This window comes from Tribolium castaneum, chromosome 1, assembly GCF_031307605.1.
Source record: "Tribolium castaneum strain GA2 chromosome 1, icTriCast1.1, whole genome shotgun sequence".
Lineage (NCBI taxonomy): Eukaryota > Metazoa > Arthropoda > Insecta > Coleoptera > Tenebrionidae > Tribolium > Tribolium castaneum.
The window spans coordinates 30823893-30844968 of record NC_087394.1 but is presented as its reverse complement, the minus strand read 5'-3'; the positions used below and the strand labels follow the sequence as shown (position 1 = coordinate 30844968).

Below are 21076 nucleotides of genomic sequence, written 5' to 3'. Positions count from 1 at the left end.
TGTCACTACAACTTCGGAGAATAGATTGAGAGCAACTTTAGCAATTTAGAAGTTTCTTGTGCGGTGACGAGGGTCAAGGTGTTATAATATCTTCTACTACCTGGGACAGTTTCAGGCCTCTCTATGCCAAAGAAACTGTTTTATACAACTGGACATTTAATTAATTAAAAGCTCTCCACAAGCAAACACGAAACATTTTTTTCCAGCTTGAGCTTTTCCTCACAAATTCCATAACACAGTCATGTAGCAAAACAAACAAAATTTTTTTTTCACTACAAAGTTAAATAACTGTGTTAAATCCAGCAGACAATAAAATTTTTCAACAACTTTGCATCGAACTGTTAATTATAACAGTCTTTTGTTAACATTAACATTAACATTTCTCTACAATTCTTTATAATAAATATTAATAAAATTCAATGATTTCTAGTATCGTTATAATAAAACAAAAAACGCGACGCTTAAATGATGTTTTATCCAAGAAATACGTAAAAAACTGTTGCTACCCTCAAAATTACATTTACTTGTATTTTGAATTTTTATTTAATCAATTATTATTTTTGTAAACCAACAACATCCACAACAAGCATAGTTTGTTTTAAAATGACATAAGAAACATTGAACTTTGAATAAATAAGTCAAACTTAAATGCCCTATTCGAAAATTAAATTAACTAAACCTCCTCTAGTGTATTTTTGTAATATTGACCTGTTTAATAATTTTGCGTGAATAATGTTAATTTCTTATGTTAGACATAGTCATTTTAAAAGTATGTGTTCGTAAAAAATTAGCGCAGTGTGTGAAAGGTAGAATGTTTCTACTGATTAATACTTTGCTAAATCTAGAAAACGGCAAAAAAGATTGAGAACTGCTTGTCAGCAAAAATTGCTGTAAAAGGTAGACTTCTCAATTTCTGTGTATTAATTTTGTAATAAAATAAGTTTTTAAACAGGTCAGTAATTTTTTATTCGTGTTTTTCTCGTTATCACTAATTTACCAATATTTGTTCCTTGCACCAAAATCATTCCGTACGTAAGATTGGTAATAGATTAAATGTTTTTCTCATTTTAGATAAAATAGGTAACAATTCATCAGATTCTTAATTATTTTGTTTATAGACAAAACTTTTTAATATGAATTTGTAGAATAGTTTTCCAAAAAACTATCAAAAATGGTCACTTTTGTTAGTTAGTTAGTGGAGTGAAGCAGAGTTTTCTCAATGCAATTTCTTAAGCCAGCCCCAATTACCTTGTTCCTCACAACTTAATCCATAATTCAAGCGGCTCCCTTCACCAAAATATTCCCCAGTTCCCTACCTCAGCAACCTAGGTATGGCACTAAATAGCTGAAAGTGGCAATAAATTTCTCTTCGAATTTGACAATTTAAACGGGCTGCTGCAGTGGCGCCGAGACCTGAATTGCATGTCGAACGGTTTGAAAACGACGCAGTGGAAGTGCGGTCAGCGAAGCCGCAGTGGGCTTCCAGCTTCTCTATCTCATTGACGCAGCGATGCAGAATAACAAACTATGCGTCCACAATGGAAGAAAATCATCCACCACCAGATAACAGTTTCAGGCCCTGATTGTCCAAACGCAATTCTTGTTTGCAATTTTATCAAGGACTGTGTGTGGACATCATCGCTTGAGACGTTTATCGACGAGTCAACACGCTGAATTTTTCAAAACTTTCAAATTGAAACGCTCATCTGTTGATTTTATCGATGGATTGGGAGGTTTTGTTATATCAGTTTGAGACAGTTATGCACTTCAAAACGACCATTTATCTCAACCGAGATTGTCATAGGGGCTCATTTTTTTGCCCGCGCGTTCATAAATTCTTGTTCCGTGTTGAGTGAATGCGTTGAAAACAACCTTTTAAGCGAAGCAAAACCATCAACTAAGAGCTGGCGCAAAAAACAAAACTAGAGCATCCTTACCCAATTAAAGCAAATTGTTTTTATAAGTATAAATTGCACTGACTATTTAGTCCTGAGTGCACTCGTAACATTCCATTTACAACTCGAAACAATCGCACAAAAATGGTGGATGCGCCGGGTTTTTCAAAATCAAAACAAACGTCTCTAACTTTAATTCTTGTTTTCAGATATCCAACTTGAGTTGGTCAACAACTGCATCATCACAGTCAATGATATGTTGTGTAAAAATCAAATAATGCTGGTGTAATCTCGCAACGCCCCTGTTGGCTTTATCAGATTTGGCGGAGGCGCCGGGTGTAACATTTCCCTCCAGGGACCGACACCTGCATGGTAATGGAGACATTGTTAGGGAGATCGTGTCAAAATGTTTGACGTTGTGTTGGGGGCGCCGTAATGATAATAAAACTATTTGCACGACTTGATAAATTCGAAAATTTACGTGATATTATAATAAGGCTGAAAGGTTTCTAAAAGTCGCACGAAAGAACGCTGATACTTCTTTTTTGCTTCTAGTTCAATATAACAGCAAACATACGACTTTTCCTACCACAAAATGGAATGAGATGTGAATGCATTATTTTGCACCTCAAAGCAAACGCGCTTGTGAAATTCAAACATCAGCAAGAAAAGTTATGCTAACAACATTCTGGGAAAAACAGGTGTCATAGTTTCAAAAGCATTAAAACAAAAAATGAGGCGACTGTTTGCACATAATAGGTTTGCAAAAATGGCTTCAGGGTTTAACAACCGATTTTGATTCGGTTTAATAACATACACTTGCACCCACAAACATTTCAAATTCCTTTATCTTCTCAAATAAATCATTGCTCAACTAATGGCACAAGGTGATAATTTTTATAGGGTTTTACATTTTGCTACTAGAATTTCACATATATCATAAAATATTTGCCGTTTTACTTTATACGACTATAAAAATTTTATTATCAGATTTATATAAAAGGGAACAAAACCATTTGAGATGTTTCCAATACCAGGTTTCATAAAATATTTTAATACAAGTCTTATGTAAAAGCGACAAACATTCTACAAAAAAATTTAAACATTGAACCAAGTTCAAAGTATATTTTTACTTGCGTAATCAAAAAAGCTGCGTTTGCTATGCATGTGAATTTTTTCAGAATTTTTCAGCAGTTCCTTATAATCAAAATTAATTAATTAAAATTGAGTCGCTGAAAAACATATTCTTTTAATATTTCTATTGGTATTCGAAAAATTAAAAAATTACGTTCGCCGCTAACCCAAAAAAATATTAATAAATTAACTAATATTAATAAATAAATAAACTACTTTGAATTGAGATGCAAAGTCAAATTAATCGCCAATTAGATTGCGTTTAAATGTGAGCTACACCGTTAACGAATAAATTTTATTTTATTAATTAATTAAAAACAATTTTTTTCAGCTATTCAATACTAATTAAAATTCTGAAAACATTCTGAAAGTATTCAATAGCAAACACTAATTCCTGTGTAACAATGTGAAAATATACTTTCAGCAGACTCAACCTGTATACATATCATATCATTTTATAACAAACTAAAATGAATGTTTAACTGATAGTTTTTTTACAAATAGCTAACTTCACGTTCACATTTTTCACTAAAAGAACAAAACTCATCATAGACAACAAATTATGTTTATGTAGCAGCAAACCATATCAAATTTTATAAAATACTCAAATCTTCTAGATACATTCTTTTTAATTTCTAGTTTGATGAGAAGAGAAAAAACTTGGGATTACCAAAACAGCTAAGAGTAGCAAGGGTTATTATTGCAGCCCGTTGACGTCCTCTTTTGGATGTCAAAGGACTATCAGCTCTGAACTTTCTCTAAAATAATAGGAATAGCTGGAAGCAGGGTTGGGCGTTCAAGTTTAGAATAAAGTGGTCATCAAAGTACAAAGTATGAAACTAAACAGGGCCATCTTCCGTTTAAACGTGTTTGATTTTAGGTATCACATAAACCTCAATAACATAGCTGGGGTTCAAGGGTGTGATTTAATTACTTGGGTCCTAAAATTTATGCCAGGATATAGCACGGAATAAAATAAATAGAAAATTGGAACGGAACATTGTAATAAAATTTAATTAATATTTCAAAAGTAAAATTTGCTTTTCCTTTAATTTCCATAATAATCCCCACCTCTCCCAGTGGAGCCTTAACGTGATTCCACTAAAAAGTAGCAAAGTGATTATTCCGGGAAGTAATTAGCGCGGACGACAGTAATTCGGTTTGGCTCTCTGCAGAGGTGAAGATGCAGCGGCATGCGCCTCCACCATATGCATGTTGTCGGCAATTAACAAAACAGCACTAATATGCAATTGATTAGAGACAATTTCCCTTGCAAATAGCGAGGGTTAAAGGCAAGCTTTACCACCAGCATGAACTTCCGAAGACACATAGAGCCCAGCGAGAGTGCCGTTGTCGAATTTAACTTGCAAAACAGATCAGTTGTCAACCCAGCGGGCCCTCCCCTCGCGGCGCTCCTGGACATCTTGCACGCCGGCAAGAACGAGTTACAGTTAAATTGAGTTTGCCTCGACAAACTTCTGCACGAAAATTCTGTTAAAGTCATCGGTAAGTTACTTTGGCAACTATTTTTCAATTCCGCGTTTTTACAATTGCCGATTAACCGAAACTATAATTAAATATTTAGCAAAAAATCAGGCCCGGAGTTTGGGTCGACGGCCGAGCCCGCACGGGTTTGTTACAAGCTCCGACTTGACCCTTCTGCATGATGATTTAATGAGGAATTATTCACTCCAAACCGAAATTTGTAATGCGTTGAGACTCAAATTCAGGGGTGACTACACTTTTCTGATCCACTGATTCCCACTGCAAACTACTCACAAACACTAGTTTGAGCTCTAAGCACTTAATTCGAGAATTAAACGTTACGGCTGTTTTCACAATTCAACTTTGTTTTAATCAAGGCTTAATGCGCTTTTTCATAGGTTTTGAAACTAGCGCGCCAAATGGAAACGCTATTTTTACAGAAATACACCACGCAATCAAGAAGAGTTGATAACAGAGACCATAACACAGTTTTCAATTATTTCAGACGACCTTTGTTACAAGAGGAGATTTTGATGTCACGTATCCAGACATGAAAACAAGGTCAAATCGTAACGACTTCTTTGCCGAGGACTTACAAGTTTTATAATTATTAAAGCAGTTATTTAAACCGTAAACACAATTCATAAAATCTTAGACCTCTAAAGGGCGAAATCAGAAAACAGTAAGAAAAAATGTAAAGTTACTTTTTAACATAATTAGAATATAATTAAAGTTTATAAAAAGAAGAGACCTTTCTTCTTTAAAACTTTACTCCTGCACAAAAATCCAAGCATCCAGATTATAATATTCAAAAAATTCGTTGTTCACCCTGTGCGTATGAATTTTATATCCCATTTTTTACATAAATGATCTGTTATAAAACTTGAGTAAAATGCATCTCCGATTACTGATTACTGATTAGTGATTGTGGGAAACACAATGTCGAACCAACCAAAATAAAATAAATCAAACGAGTAGACTAGTTTATTTTATTTTATTTTGAACGAACCAACTTAGAGATGGTAATATTTAAATATTACGTTCAATTAGATTTAATTAAATTTGAAGAAAGTAAGAAAAATTTAATCAGAGTTATTTGCTCTTGGAGGATTAATTGGAAATCGACACCACTCAGACATCACAGAGTATCCTCTAACTCCTTTGTCTGCGATTGTACGAACATAAATCAATCTGAGTTATTTAAATCCTATTTCCAACCAACGTTAAAATCATTTAATGGTAAAAGTTGTAATGAACTTACTTGTTGCAGTGATTAGTTAATAACAGACAATCAAAAGTTGCATGATTGCTACGATGATTGCTTTATAAAACTGTTTTAAACGCATATTTACTATGAACTGATTCAGTTTAACCCAAGCACCTATTTTACATTAAACTGCATTTTTGTTGTTAGTTTTTTCGTCTGTTTACAAACAAACACTGAATTTTCCAGTTAAAATAGTAATAGTGATACACATAGATGGGATCATATTTTATGACAATCATATTAAATACACTTTAGAGGATTTTAGAATGGCCGGTAATGCGATCGTAAATTAATGTATAAAATTATTCATAAAAGTATTTAATTCTGAAAAATATTTTATGCATGTCGTAAAATTTTATGGCACATGTGAAAATAACAAAGTTGTTCTTACATTGTGTCGGAGAAAAAAACAGTAAGACCAAGTCCTGGTTTAGAATCGTTGATATTTTCTGAAAGTTTAGCGGAAATTATCTAGCACTAAACCGTACTTGTTTAATCCAGTAATTCTATTGTTTTAGAGTAAGCACTTGCCTGCGGCGAGAGCAGATAATAAAAAACTTCGTTTCAGTTTTTGTCCAAATGGGGCGAAATAGTGTGAAAGCTAATTGAATTGAATCGACGAAAAGGAAACGAGCAATTACTTAGGTTAGCTAATTACTGTCTTCCAGCTGAAAAGTGTATTTACTCAGAGTTCTGTTACTTTGAGAACTTTTTGCACTCTGCGCAATGTTAGGTAAATAAAACGTGCAATGCAATTTGAAAGTCCAATTCCAACACCATTTTTAACGAGAATTAAAGGCTAATTAAAATATGGACATTCATTTTTATTTAACTTTAATTTTTATCTTCTGAGCTGGTGAATATTTAAAATTATCTGTAATTAAAAAGTGGGTTTTTAGTATAATTGCTTTTAAATTTATTCGCGCATCTACAGCAGCCCATAAAGCTATTAACAGAATTAGCATTCGTCGAAGCTGAGTAGACTTGAAGTTCGTCTTAACTGAAATATATTAACTTTAACACCGCTGTAAACCCGAATAAATACAAGATTAATAACTTTTTTAATCAGTTAATAGGTGTTGTCTGAATAAAACCGGCCAATAAAATTTTAAAACAAGTTTCTTGATCATCTTCGTTAGAACCGAGCATAAAACAAGTTTAATATTCGAAGCCCAGCTACCTGGCTCTCAGCTCGCAAAGTTTTTGTTTCCGCCGGATGTACTCGTTAATTTTCAAGCGCACTCATTGTGCGTGTTCATTAAAAATTAGTGTATTATTCAAAGTTCAACTCATTGAACTTATCAAACCTTAAATAATTAAACACCTGTTTTTGCCTCAATCTTTATCATAAATAAATCTCTCCCAACACAAGAATAAACTACTACGAGATAACTTAATTATCAAACACGCGTACGGAATTTGATACGAACTAATTTTAAGGTCTTCCAAATCGAAAGCCTAAACCCCATTCACATTCCTTCTTTGTCCTCATCGCTTCTTCAGAATTCGAAAGCCAAATTAAACGATGAACCAATTACTTCTCTACAAACTTGCTGCTTTATTTTCTAAATGCATTAATTGAAAACATTCTCTGCAAATTATTAGGATGAAATGACAGATTTGCAGATAACTATGAAATTTCTTGTTTGTAATCCATTTAGAGATTGGAGCGGGTTTTATGCAGCAACTTCCAACATTCCTGTATTTAACAATTTAATTATTTATCATAATTATAGTGCCTGTTTGTAACTTTGCAGTAATTTGAAAACTTATGATACACCAAAGTTTCCACTATCCACGGTTTATGTCGCATTCCTAAGGCATTAAACTTTACAAATTTCTATATTATATTACGTCGTAAATTTTTTCCGCACACATTACGTGATTTCCCACATAATTACACAGACACATAAGCAGCTTTTAGGTCTCCATCAGACAATTTCTGAATTTATACAAAAATATGTACCAGACTTATTCAACAAAACAGTTCCTTTAGAAAGTTTCATCACTAAAATTCAGTAATACGAGTAAAAAATCAATAGCAATTTTTTATTTGAAATAATTAGTCTGCGTTTAGGAAATACTTCAATAAATAATTCAGTACTAGACATTCGTTTCGCAAACCTGAATTTGACTGGCACAAATCTTGAAATTATCAAAGCGTTACGAAGACACTTTGCACCATAAAAAATTAATAGAGGCATTTAGAGGGAAATCTCTTAGATTTTCTAGGGGAACATTTATCAAATGCTAATGTAACACTTTTGCGGGGTCGGTAAAAAATGCTAAGAACACCTTAACGGAAGCAGAAGATATATTTCGTCAACGTCTCGGGAGATGAAGGAAATAAATTTTTATAATTCGTGCTGACAAACGTTCAATAACTAGACGCTGTAAAAACTAACGTGAGTTTAGTCTGAAATCCTAACGAAGGAATAATAGCTTGTCTTAGCTGTCGTCCGCAATATGCCAGTGTCTGTCCTTTATTCCCGAAGCTTAGTCCCGATCTTTTCTCCGGCGACGATTGCACTTAGAATAACGATGCAGATAGACAATGTGTGGTCGCAGATTCGTAATAAACGGTTGACAACCATTATACAAGATGCTGTAATATCTTGTACAACTTTGTGAAGTTTCTTTTCTAGCGAGCCGAGTTCCATTATTAGTTTTGAAGGACGTGCACAGGACGGCATAGCATCCCGATATGTGGAGAAAGAAACCGAGACTCAACTGCTTCAGACAACGCGGATATTGTTTCATCTAAAAGTTCGCTCGTCTAATCCATAAGCGATTTCGACTGTCTAACTTGATAACTAATATTCAATGACTGCCCTCGAACTTGTTGAGAAAAGTTTTTACGGTCCCAAAGTCATTCAATAAAACCCTGATTATGTGTTTCTGACACCCAGCGCGATCGCCACACTTGAACTTGCCGAATTAACGAAAGCTCGACACCAACAACCACCAACAACTCATACACTTTAATAAATTGTTATTTTCGCCTTATTCCAATTAAATTTTAGCACAAATAGTTTAGACTAGTTTACAAAAATTGGTGTTAAATAGAATACTCTAACCATAACATTTAAATAAAACTTTGTTCAAGGTGTGAATTATGGTGGATGCGCCGGGCAAATATTTACCGAATTTAATTATTAAAATTCTTGCAGCAATTGCTCAAAGGATCTGATTGTTGAAATGATATTACAACATAAAAAAATTCTAAAGTAAATGTTTATTAATTTTGATACAGCATAATATTGGTTAAAGTATTAAAATTAATGAACGAAAGACTATACTTGTGTGGCTTTTGTGAATAGAGTGTGAACACGGGCGACAAAATAGGCATCTGAACGTGCTGGGGCAGTCATTGCGTAGGTGTTGACTTTAAAACTCCCCGAAGGTACTCACAATTTCAAATAAAACTGTAATTGTATGGGCAAACGACTGGTCTCTGGATAACAGTCCCTCTTTTCCAAAATTAACCCATAATCCGAACCCCACGGAAACGTAACGTGCGAGCGATATAGCACGTAAATTTTTCTCATAAACACAGGCACATTTTTGAATTGCATAAATACGAATTTGGATGAACAGGTTTAAAATAAAAAAAGCGAATAAATTGTATTAAAAGTAGGTATAATAGCCGGTGTAAATATCGACTAAAGGAGATTACAGCGGTTAAAAATGAAACACATTCAAATGATTTTCGGATTAATGTCAGTTTTATTACACAGCCGAAAGCAGAAACGTACAAATGTCGGAAAGGTAGCATCGTAAATAGCGCGAAATCAGAATTTATTCCCAATTTCGTCAATATTTGTTTGAACTGGATTCAAAAAGTGTATGGTAAGACATTACATATGTCTCGACACACCTCAGTGCTGCAGTCAACCGGGTTGAGCATCATCTACGCACAGGATCTCCATATAAACGACATCATTATCCTGCGATGGTCCTGTCCGCCTTATCCTTTACAGCGGCAAAATCATAAAACTTAACCTTAATTTAGTATATTTCTTTTAGGAAATCGTTCCCTCCTACTTATGGAAATTTAATGACCAATTTCCCCAATTTTCTCAAATAATTGCCACTTCTTTCGCCATTAAATACAACGCTCCGTGTACTTATAACAATAATGATTTTATGCGTAAAGTTTCCATCATTATGATAATTAAACTCGAACTCAATTATAATGTATCGTTAGGGAAACAAAACGGGTTTTTCGCATAATTCTCGATGGCTCATCGACTTTATGCTAATTTATCCAGACGTTGCGGGAAGTTATGCAAAGATCAGATATTCGAAATGGTTGGGACGACAATAATCCATAAGTAAAATCTACGGTAGAATCGTGAACAATGAGATAGTAAAGATTTCTTATTTCTGCTGACACTGCACTTAGATATTCAGAAAGTACCACAAAGGTAATAATATTACGTGCTCTCGGCTCTTACAATATCTGATCAGAGCGATAAATTTTAAATAAAATCATTATTTCCGAATATTGCGCTCCGCCGGTGAATAGAAAGAGGGTTAACACCACACCAACAAACTATTGTGTGATGCACTGTGTATCTTGTTATGTGATCTCTAGCGATAATTTACATATAAGGGCCACACTGGGTGTAAACTATCTGACCACATCGATTTACGAGCCTATTTACACGACGCCGCTGCTCCGATAATATTATGGAGAACTGTTAATGCCCTCACCAAAACCGCGACATAGACAACTGCTACTTTATTGTCACTCAACCAGTGGTGAATGCGGAGCGCCCAAGTAAAAGTCTACATTTTAAGCGTTTCCAAAAAAAAATTTTTCTGTTTCTAGCACAGTGTAAGCACAATAATAGTGAAATGTAAAAAAAATAGTTTCTTATTTTTTCAGTAATATATGCCTTTTCTTTAGTTTCTGGAAACTTCCTCAAGATCTTGCTTTGTCAGATTGTCATAGCATAACCAGCGGACAATAATTAAAAAAAAACTGCCCGAATTTGGCAAAAAATGCAGGTCAATACATATAATAATCTATCAATAGAAGAAAAATTCTCATTTCCTTTTAACCATGTTTTGACAAAGATAGAATTAATCGACCCAACTATCGTAAGTAAAAAAAACAAGAGGAGTCATTGGCCAAGGTGTCATGACAGTAAAGAGTGGAAGCAGAAAAACACATCATAAACAAATCTTTTATTTAAAAAAAAACAGATACAATAAAATTAACCCCCGTGTAATGTGGAAATAAACAATATCCTATCATTTTCCCGAATGACATAGTTAACAGTGTCCTAAAATGTAAATAAAGATAAAAATTTGTATTCCCTAACTGCAATTTACCATCAATTCCCAATCTGCGTCATTGATTAAGACGAGTATTCCAGGTCGCCTACAAAAAATAATAAAAGAGTGAGCGCATTTTTAAGCGCCGGAACGTAACAAGCTATACAAGAGCAACTAATCAACGCGGCGTGAGTAAATAGATGCTGAATCAATTACCTATGCGGATCATATTGCTGCATACATGCATCGAAACAAGGATAGTATTATAAAAATAGAGCAGATTTTGTAATTTCGTGGAAAAAAGGGAAATATGAAACTCGGAACAAATTCATTTGTCAACGATAGCAAAAAATGAAATACTGTATTCATCACATGGAGGGCTCAGAAGCCAATCTGTGTATTTATTTCACTTTTCGTCAAGTAACTTTTGTGGGACAGGAATCACTCATTGTTAACTTTTACAGAAGCGAGTCCTTCAATAACGATTCTGATTTTCACCTTTTTTTATAAAGTAAATTTTAAGAATGCTTATTATCCCATTTTTTTGCTAATTTGAGTTATACTGACTGGTTTCTGAATCCTGCATGTAAATAATTAAGAAAATTAAAAAAACACGTATTATTTAATCTTACTGCTCATAATTCACCAAAGAATAAAATACATTTTATAATTTAGTCTGAATTTAGCTAAAATAAATTTAGTAGGTATACTTACACAGACTCATCTTGCAAAAACAGTTCTGGTCGCTCTTTCAATAAATTATCTTTAATCCAAATAAGTAAATCCTTAATTATCCCTGCAATATAAGTTAAGCATATTAAGCAGTTAGCATAATAGCAATAAAGTATAAAAGATATCCACAAATGTGTTTCATTTCTTTAAAATAAGCTAATCAAATCAGGTGTAGTAAAAATTGATAAAATGATAAATAAAAGACTATTTGCGATAAATGCTTTGATTAAAAGTCAGTAAAAAAGTGAATTATCCTTATTATCCTTACATTCCTTGTCTTTTTCAGGTAATGTTACATCGTGACTCTTTTTGTTATCAAAAAGCAATTCAGCACCACCCCTGAAATATTAAATTATACTACAGTTTTAGCAAAAAATTAAACAATTCTCACCCAAATTGCACCGTTATGTGCATTTCGGTTTATATTACTAAAAAAATAATTACAAAAAATTACAATTTGATTCTCATAACCTTTAATTTCATAACATGTCAAGTTCTGTCAACCATGTTAGCCAATCCAGTTTATAAAATTCCCAAACAATATTGTACTGTTTTATTAATTTATTATTTGGTGAATAAAGTCAACTAATTCAATTTTGGACCTTTGAATGTGTCCCGGATTTAATAAAATTGTACCATGAAATTCTAGTTACGGAAAATTTGGGAATTGCTTTATAATTTTCAAATCTTTGTGGGTCAAAGCCGCCAACGTACACTTCGCGAAATAACTACTAGTTGGTAGTAACGTCAAATTTCGAAGGTTATGTTATGTTTAAGGACGCGACTTTTTTATTGTTTTAATTTATATAACTGCCCCAGTTATATGTAATTAACTTGCAATGGATGAAGAATACGACGAGAGAAATTGGGATACCGTTGATCGACTCGATAATGACGTGAGCATTTATTGAAATCTTGAATCTTTCAACAACTCGTATTTTTAGTCAGATGCGGGCGATGAAACGGAAAACCCTGAGCAGGTCCTTAAGGAATGCGCGGAGAAATTTTCGACCTCAGACTACATAATGGAACCGGGAATTTTCTCCCAGCTGAAACGGTATTTCCAGTCTGGAGGAAACCCCTTGCAAGTGATTGAAGAATTATCACAGAACTACACCGCCGTAGCCCAGATGGCTAACTTGATAGCAGAATGGCTAATCACAGGTGGAGTCAATGTAACTTCGGTTCAAGCAATGGTGGAGAACCACTTAAAAGAGATGATTTTGAAAACATTTGATCCCAAAAAAGCTGACACGATTTTCACAGAAGAGGGTGAGACGCCAGCTTGGCTGACACAGCTAATTGAACATCCCACGTGGCGGTCACTGATTTATAGATTAGCTGAGGAGTATCCAGACTGCTTAATGTTAAATTTCACAATTAAGGTTCGTAAAAATTGCCTTAAGTGTAACATGAGTAAATGTGGTAATTGCAGCTTATTTCCGACGCCGGTTTCCAAGCTGAAATCACAAGCATTTCAACGGCAGCTCAACAGTTGGAAGTCTTCTCTAGAGTACTCAAAACTTCAATTGCTAGTTTTTTGACCAATCCAGAAGACTGGCAAAATACCAGCAAGGAGTGTGCAGTAAATTATGCAATTTAACACTTGAATTCACTAAGAAAAAAAATCTATTTTTCTAGAAAATGGTGTGCCACGGCCAGCACACATACGTTTACAGTCAAGTGATTATCCACGTGTTAGCTCGAGAATCCAAGGGTGGCAGTAGCATGAAGCGACTGTCTCAAGAAATCACGAAATGCGCCCAAAAAAAGTATAATTTTTTCTAGTAAACACAAAAATTATTTATCCATTTTCAGTGGCCATGACGTAACTCCAATCACAATGGCGTTAAACGGCGCCTCTGCATACCCTCTGGCCTGCCAGGCCTTGACATCAATGCTTTCAAAAAATACACTTAATCCAGCCGACATTACAGTTCTGTACAGAAATTACAACGCTCCAGACCCTCCTCCCATTGATTTAATCAGAACTCCGCAATTTCTGGGTTTGTTTTTTAACGATTCTGAATATATGGTAATTCACAATTTCAGAATTATTGATTGATGCCTTGTTTAAACCTGGAGTAAAACTCAACCCCGACCACAAGCCCAAATATATCCATTTGTTAGCTTATGCAGCAAGTGTCTATGAAATGCAAGCCAAAAAAGGGCAAAAAAGAGTGGTCAATAAAGATGAACTTCAAGCGACTATTCATTCAATTGAAACGGTCCACAATATTTGTAATACCAATAAAGGGAGTTCAGAGCTAATGGCAGAACTTGCAACGCTGTATCAGTGTCTCAGGTAAGTTTCTAAGATGATATTTTAATAAAAACTGAATAAATTTTGTAAATAAAATGTCGGTAAATCACCATTATCAAAAACATTGTCAACTAAGAAACTTATATTTATTTTTTTAGGTATCCAGTCGTTTCTGTTGGAATTATCCGTTGGGTTGAGTGCACTGTTACCGAAGCAAGTTACTTTAAATTGTCAACAGAACACACTCCAATTCATTTGGCGCTCTTGGATGAAGTAGTTACTTGTCACCCTCTTCTCCATAATCAAGTACTCGACTTACTAATCAGGTTGTTTGAATCCAAGCAAGACGAACTGGAAATTTTAGTCCAAGTAAGTTATCAATTTTTTTACGATATTTTTCAGTTTTTTTTTTGTTAGCTTGAAATGCGCAAAATGGTCCTTGACAGAATGGTAAATTTGCTATGTGCTGGATGTGTGGTACCCGTTGTAAAGTACATAAAACAGTGTTGGCAAAAAGGCGACACGGACATATCCCTGATTCGTTACTTTGTAACGGAAGTAAGTTACTTTGTTAAAAATGACCGGAAAATGCAATTTTTGTAGGTTTTGGAGACCATCGGGCCCCCTTATAGCTCCGAATTCGTCCACTTATTTATGCCAATGGTTGAAAATGACGAAATTACGGGAACAATGAGAGGAGATGGGGAGAACGACCCCGTGTCTGAATTTATCGGTGAGTGGGAAAACGTGGTAAATCAATTTCTTATTGTTTGTTTTTAGTCTATTGCAAAGCAAATTACACCGCTGTTGTATAACAGCACCTTAATAATAAGAATGTCTATTATTGTAAAAAATAAAAAACCTTCCGCTAAATTATTCATCTTCCTTGGAAATGCTCTTCTTCTTCTTTTTCTTTTTTCCACTTGTTGGCTCTTCAACAACTTCAGGCGGAGCTTCGCTCTCGGACTTCTTCTTCTTCTTTTTCTTCCCAGGCGTCACCTCAGGTTCTTCCTTAACTTCCGCTTCCACCTCTTCCTCCGCTTCCTCTTTCGCCTTCTTCTTCTTCTTTTTCTTCTTCTGGCCCTCACCACTGTCCTCATCCTCCTCCTTGATACTGTCATTGGTCTCATCCGTCTTGACCTTTTTCTTCTTCTGCTTGGGAGTCTCCTGAGTCGTGTTCAACTCCTCCTTCACTTGCTCCGACTCTGACCTCTTCCTCTTCGAAGTCGAAGGTAACGTCGAGTCGGCAGCAGCAGGATACTGCTGAACTTCCGAAACCCCTTGATATTTCTCAAACTTGGCCTTGGCTTTCGCCGTCCCGCTAATTCTCCTCAAATTCCCCTCTTCCAAAATTCTAAGACGTGCTTCCAACTTGGCTTTGTGCTCCGCCCCAAGCGTGAAATTCCCGTCTTCGCCTAGAGCATCGACTCGAGTTGCGAGGGCTGCTTTAGCCGCCAACATTCGAGACATTTTCCCCTTGTTTTTGGTGCTACTTTGCCCCACTAACTGGGCGTGGTAGATCAACCCGTACTTCGGGGTGTCTTTCTTGGTCTTGAGGGCTCGGAATAGCGCCTTCTCAGCCCCCAAAATCTGCACCGTGGAGGCCGGATGTTTGGCCAAGTTTATCAAAGACCCAGCGTGCGAAATCAAACGAGCGCCCACCAAATCCCCAACCAACGTTGTCAGGTTTGGGGCCATCGCCATCATACGGGCCTTCAAATAGTCGTACAACTGGGTGCGATAATTGGAAATTTCTACAACTTGGTCGCACAAGTTCTGAATGTTTAAAATATCGTCGTCGGATATCTCAGTACCCATTGATATTTCAGCTGCCTCCTTGACTTTCTCCTCAATTTCTTCGGGGAGAATGTCGGAGAGGTCAGAACTGGCGGTGTTATCACGCGTTCCGATGATTTTAACAGTTTTGACGAACGCAACGTTATCAGTGATTATTTTCCCAAGCTCGGGAAAGTGCCAACCGTACCATTCGCGGCACCTCATTATGTAGTTGTTGAGTTCTTTATCGAGGTCATCAAGCAACGAAACCGCTTGGACTATCATTGTATCAATTTTATCAGGCGAGAATTTTAACTTGTACCGTGATAAGGAATGAGCTAAACCTAACGCCATCGCGGTCATTTCCTTCTTAGGTAACCCCGTTATCAAACTGTCCAATTGCGACCGAATGCACCGCATCAGCTCCTGGACAGCTGTATTCGAAACGCATTGTAAATTGAACTTCTCTTTAATGGCAGACCCTAACTTGGCGTCGGCCACAAGCAGCTTGTCCTGCAATTCTTGGTCGATGTGCTTCTTCAGCACCTTCTTCAAGCTTTTCGAGACTTTGCCCTCGACGGCTGCAGTCGTGGCAGCCAGGGCTTCAGTGGTATCATTGAACTTCTCGAAATGTTTCAGCTTCACACTAAAACAATTTTACTAATAAGTTTGCATTTTGAAACTAGGACAGGTCGTACATTTTTCCTGCCGACTCGGGTGAATCAAATTCATGGTACAAATTGTTAACTTCTTTTAATTTGCTTTCATCCAGAAGCTGAAAGCATGGAAAATTTGAGGTTAAGTTTGTCAACAACTTTACTGCAGAATTACCTTAAACAGCGCGTAACCTGCCGCTGTCTCAAATAAGACCAACATTTTTCACTTTGTATTACAACAATTTATATGAAAACCCACCAATTTTTAATATTAACGATAAAAACCGGCAACAATTAGAAACCATGAGGTCTAGCGCGTCGGCGAGATTGTCGACTCGCACGAATTCCCCAAGAATTACCAACTCTTGGTTCTTTCCCCCACGTGCCTTTCCAATGTAAATCTAAATAAAGCAGATTTAAGATTATTTGACACCAGTTTACAAAAACCCAAGTTCTTTTTAGTATGTGTGGGAGTTGTAATTAGTAACTGGCGTTAACTGGTTACTTGTAAAAAAGTTTCAGTTTCACCTACATTCGGTTAAGTCGATCTTAACAACAGGTCGAATTCGGGTGCATTGTACATATCACGTGATCAAGTTAAGATGGCGTTTTGTTGTTGTTGTCAGCTGATTTGCGAGAAAACAGAAAATTGTTATTTGAAAATGAATTAAAAGAAGTTTTTTTTGCTAAAAATTAAAATGTCAGACAAACGAAAAGTCCTCGTAGCCAAACGAAAAAATGAGAGGAATCCTAAAATTTTTCCGGAAAAAATTGTTCAAGAGGATAGTCATTTAAAACATGGAACGAAACGTACCATTAGTGTTACGCCGAAAAAGAACATAGCTAATGAAAGGTTAAAGAGGCTTAGGACTAGCTTAAATGAAGAAGTTTCAAAATCTGCTCAATCTGTACCAAAATTTAAAGACAAGAATTGTGTGCGGAAACGACCAACTGATTCAGTGCAACATGAAGTGTCTACAAAACTGTTTATTAAGGAAAGTGCCTCGAGTTCAGGGGAATGTTCGAACAGTGAACCTGGAACTCCTTTCATTTTTAAAGAAGAGTTTCTAACACAAACGAATGTGTTTACCACTGAATCTCCAAATCCATTTGCTGTTGGCTTTCAACAGACAGCAGTTGTTTCAGAAGAGGATATGGAATGGTGTCCTGTATACTCTCTTGATTTAATTATTCAGTTTAATATTCTAGTTAATTGTCTTTTTAGACTGATATTGAGGAGTCCAAAAGCACAAGTGATAATACTTTAAATTCACAAATTACGAGTTCTTGTCAGTTTTATATTGTGGTTGACACGAATATATTCTTATCAGAGCTGAATATAATTGCTAACATTGTTACATTAGCTGTTAAAGGTAAAGAAATGTGTAACAATGGATAAATATTTATCACACTTGTTATAGGACCCAGGGAGCCAGTCATTTTCATTCCCTGGATTGTTACAGAAGAGTTAGACTTTATAAAGGGCGATTCAAACAAACGTAGCCTCAGACAGAAAGCTCAAGATGCCATCAAGTTAATAGAAAAAACTATGAGTAGTAAACATAATAGAATGAAAGGTATACTGAAACAATGTTTCACGTAGAAGTGTTTGCATTTTTTTATTATGACCATTGAACTTTATTTTTATTCTTTAACATGAGTCGCTCTAGTAAACAAAAAATTCACGGTACTTTTTTCATTGGATAAGGAAGCAGTGACAAAAGTAATAGCAATTATTTTTTCAGGGCAGACACTAATGGAAGCTAATGAACAGGAAAGTGTAGGTGCAAATCAAGATAACAAAATAATTGCTTGCTGTATGCAAGTTTTAGAAAAATATGAAAATATGGTAACACAATAATCCACATCGAATTATTTTGGGTGACTTAATTTTTTAGGTTCTCCTCACAAATGACATTAATTTAAAAAACAAAGCCCATTTCAATAAAATTCCCGTATGCTCATCTAAAGAAATAATGTTTAAAATACAAAAAATGCAGAATAATATTCCGCTTTCTCAAGAAATAATGCCAAAAACGCAGAATAAATCAGCGACTATTTTAAATATCATGACATGTTTATGTAATACTGTAATTCGTGAATGCGCTAAAAATGCCTATGGAGAAGCCTGTAACAGAATGCCAATATGTCAGCCATCATCAAAGACTTTAACTGAATGCATCGCTACATTTACAAAATACTGGTTTCCTGTGTTTCAAGAAGTAGTAATGAAACAGTGTAAGAATGCCATAGAAGATCTTTCAGCCTTTCTATCACAGCACACAAGTAGGCTATATTTTACCAAATTCCTATTAATGATTTTAATTTTTTAGCTATAAATGATACCTCAAAAGAATTAAATGACCTCATAAGACTTTGTCTAAGAGTTTGTCTATTTTTGAAGGACGTCGAGTGCTGTAAAATTATGACCGAGAATACGATACGGGATTTAAACAGTCTTAAAAATTCTTAGCGTTTTCTGCAAAATCTTTCTTTAAAATTATATAAAAATTTGTTTAACTATTATCTCCACGGTGTAATCCGTTCAGGAATAAACTATTGTATTATGTTTGTTAAAAAAATGTTTTATTTGAAATTCTACCAATTTTATGTTAATAAAAAAATTGATCGTTACTTTTTGAGGATACCTCGTATAGCTTTGGAAATTTATTTCCGTAATGTTTACATTCTTGTCTGTCAATGAGATTTTAATTTTTTGACATCTGTCAAATAATAAAAGCAGTGACTCACAATCTCAAGTGTTATTGATTAAAAGTGCAAATAAAATAACAATTATTACTTTCCGATTAACAATACGATATTTTATTTGATGTTTTAGGTAAGACATGGAACGTTTTATGCTTTCTTTGCCTTAGTCCAAGCAAACAAATCATAATGATAAAAGTGTTTGATTTTACAGAAGAGATTAATAAACAATAAAATATGGATAGTTTTTCGTACCAAAACGGGGGGCAGAACAGAGAGCAGGATTTCCAAAAGTTGGCTCAAACCATTGGCACTAGCATACAGAAAATATCGCAAAATGGTAACTTTTTCCTTCATTTGATCACTGTATTAAGTGGCTTTTACAGTTTCGTCAATGCAACGCATGGTAAACCAGATAGGCACTCACCAAGACTCACCTGATTTGAGAAAACAGCTGTACGTACTAAAACATTATTCATTGATTTTTTTACTGAAGTTTTTGCAGCCATTCCATTCAGCACTACACCCAACAGCTTGTAAAGGACACCAATGGTTACATTAAGGACCTTAACGCCATATCCCCGTCCCAATCCCAGTCTGAGCAACGGCAGCGTAAAATGCAAAGAGAACGTCTTCAGGATGAGTTTACTTCAACCCTGAACATGTTCCAAGCTGCTCAGAGAAGCACAGCGCAGAAGGAAAAAGAACAAGTCAATAAAGCCAAAGCCCAAGCTTATGGCGAACCATTCCTCAGTAAGTTCATTATTGAAGGAAGCAGTGGCTTATTCTATCACACATTAAACTTTAGGTAGCTATAAAAAAGACGAACAATTGATCGAGTTACAAGACAGTAGTGCGGCAAAAGAGCAGGTGCAACTTCAAGAAGAATCAGAGTTACGAGCCCTCCAAGAGCAGGAACAGTCCATTAGACAGTTAGAAGTATGTGCTTTTATCTCAAAAAAATAGATAACTGTACAATTTGTTCTAGAGTGATATTAACGATGTCAATCAAATTTTCAAAGAGTTGGGTGCTCTTGTCCACGAACAAGGCGAAGTTATCGACAGCATTGAAGCAAATGTGGAGAGAACTAGCGATTTTGTGAGAGAAGGTGCCCAGCAGTTACACCAGGCTAGCACTTACAAAAATAAAATTAGGAGAAAGAAGATGATTCTTGGTATTATTGGTGCTGTTATCTTAACTATCATTATTATAATTATTATTTGGAAAACTAGTTAATTGCAAATGGTATTGGATCTATCACGAAATGTATATTATATGTATATCTAAATGTACTAAATCCAGCTGTACGAAGTCTATTTTTGCTGTACATTTTTACCACAGTTTAAATTCAGTGCCAAGGTCATTCTATTTAAACTGTTACGATATTAACTCATTTATTTATTATTTAGATTGTAACGATTTTACTTTATTGTTGCAGAAACTTTCAAGCTATTTTATAATCTCCAAATTTTTATCATGTTTTTAATTAAATTTTTGATCAGTGGCCCCTTAGTATAGCCAACTTATCTGAAACTTACAAGCCGCTTTGATCATAAATTTAATTTAATGCGTTATATTTTACAAACTTTAGGCATTTTTGTACATTTATTGTTTGTTTTTACTCTTGTTACACAGTAGGTTCATATTTTAGGTACTATTGTATTTGAAGAAGGCTTAATTGTTTTATTATTTCTGATTATTATAAATGCATCTGATGCTTTAACTTTAGTATAGACAAACATAGAAATTATCTATTCCACCAAACTTGTACCATTATTGTATTAAATAAAAGTTGTTACTTAAAAGTCTACTTTATTAAAAAATCCTGGAACTTGGATTGGTGATTATCGATTTTTTTTAGTTCTCAGTGTAGATTGT

General features: G+C 35.0%; 5 protein-coding genes, 1 long non-coding RNA gene and 1 other non-coding gene across 9 annotated transcripts in view; 5 read left to right on the top strand and 2 right to left on the bottom strand.

Moving 5' to 3' along the window:
• Nucleotides 1-4021, top strand: part of LOC107397542 (uncharacterized) — a 106767-nt gene extending 102746 nt beyond the window's left edge. Inside the window, exons 7-9 of one of the 2 annotated variants that reach the window (XR_001574629.2) lie at nt 2105-2654; nt 3669-3860; nt 3910-4021. This is a non-coding gene — a long non-coding RNA (uncharacterized LOC107397542). Of the gene's footprint in view, nt 1-2104; nt 3861-3909 lie in introns of both variants that reach the window. The other variant, XR_010336291.1, reaches the window with a different exon arrangement.
• Nucleotides 1571-1648, top strand: Mir219 (microRNA mir-219). The gene has a single exon (NR_036299.1). It is a non-coding gene; the product is annotated as a microRNA mir-219 (primary transcript).
• Nucleotides 4022-10959: 6938 nt separating the features above from the next.
• Urm1 (Ubiquitin-related modifier 1) lies at nt 10960-12328 on the bottom strand. The gene is made up of 5 exons (XM_008192694.3): nt 12188-12328; nt 12065-12135; nt 11779-11860; nt 11122-11170; nt 10960-11072 (listed from the first exon to the last, which is right to left on the bottom strand). Exons 1-5 carry the CDS (start codon nt 12208-12210, stop codon nt 11004-11006), a joined length of 294 nt encoding a protein of 97 aa, XP_008190916.2. The 5' UTR covers nt 12211-12328; the 3' UTR covers nt 10960-11003.
• A 195-nt stretch (nt 12329-12523) lies between these two features.
• TH1 lies at nt 12524-14932 on the top strand. The gene is made up of 10 exons (XM_968297.4): nt 12524-12692; nt 12741-13181; nt 13232-13381; nt 13438-13568; nt 13615-13802; nt 13849-14101; nt 14218-14428; nt 14477-14617; nt 14663-14792; nt 14840-14932. Exons 1-10 carry the CDS (start codon nt 12636-12638, stop codon nt 14872-14874), a joined length of 1737 nt encoding a protein of 578 aa, XP_973390.1. The 5' UTR covers nt 12524-12635; the 3' UTR covers nt 14875-14932.
• nop5 lies at nt 14819-16878 on the bottom strand. The gene is made up of 3 exons (XM_968327.4): nt 16667-16878; nt 16534-16610; nt 14819-16481 (listed from the first exon to the last, which is right to left on the bottom strand). Exons 1-3 carry the CDS (start codon nt 16709-16711, stop codon nt 14933-14935), a joined length of 1671 nt encoding a protein of 556 aa, XP_973420.2. The 5' UTR covers nt 16712-16878; the 3' UTR covers nt 14819-14932.
• Nucleotides 16879-17067: 189 nt separating this feature from the next.
• Nucleotides 17068-19090, top strand: Swt1 (Swt1 RNA endoribonuclease). Its single transcript, XM_064359758.1, has 6 exons — nt 17068-17660; nt 17717-17864; nt 17913-18068; nt 18237-18340; nt 18390-18777; nt 18825-19090. Exons 1-6 carry the CDS (start codon nt 17190-17192, stop codon nt 18962-18964), a joined length of 1407 nt encoding a protein of 468 aa, XP_064215828.1. The 5' UTR covers nt 17068-17189; the 3' UTR covers nt 18965-19090.
• Nucleotides 19091-19186: 96 nt separating this feature from the next.
• On the top strand, nt 19187-21003 carry Syx7 (Syntaxin 7). Of its 2 annotated transcripts, none has more exons than XM_968362.4 (6): nt 19187-19330; nt 19412-19537; nt 19584-19653; nt 19703-19950; nt 20006-20136; nt 20186-21003. In XM_968362.4, exons 2-6 carry the CDS (start codon nt 19435-19437, stop codon nt 20432-20434), a joined length of 801 nt encoding a protein of 266 aa, XP_973455.1. In that variant the 5' UTR covers nt 19187-19330; nt 19412-19434; the 3' UTR covers nt 20435-21003. The 2 variants fall into 2 exon arrangements, with proteins under 2 accessions (XP_973455.1, XP_015833391.1); XM_015977905.2 differs by having other exon boundaries at nt 19219-19330; nt 19397-19537.
• The last annotated feature ends 73 nt before the right edge of the window (nt 21004-21076 follow it).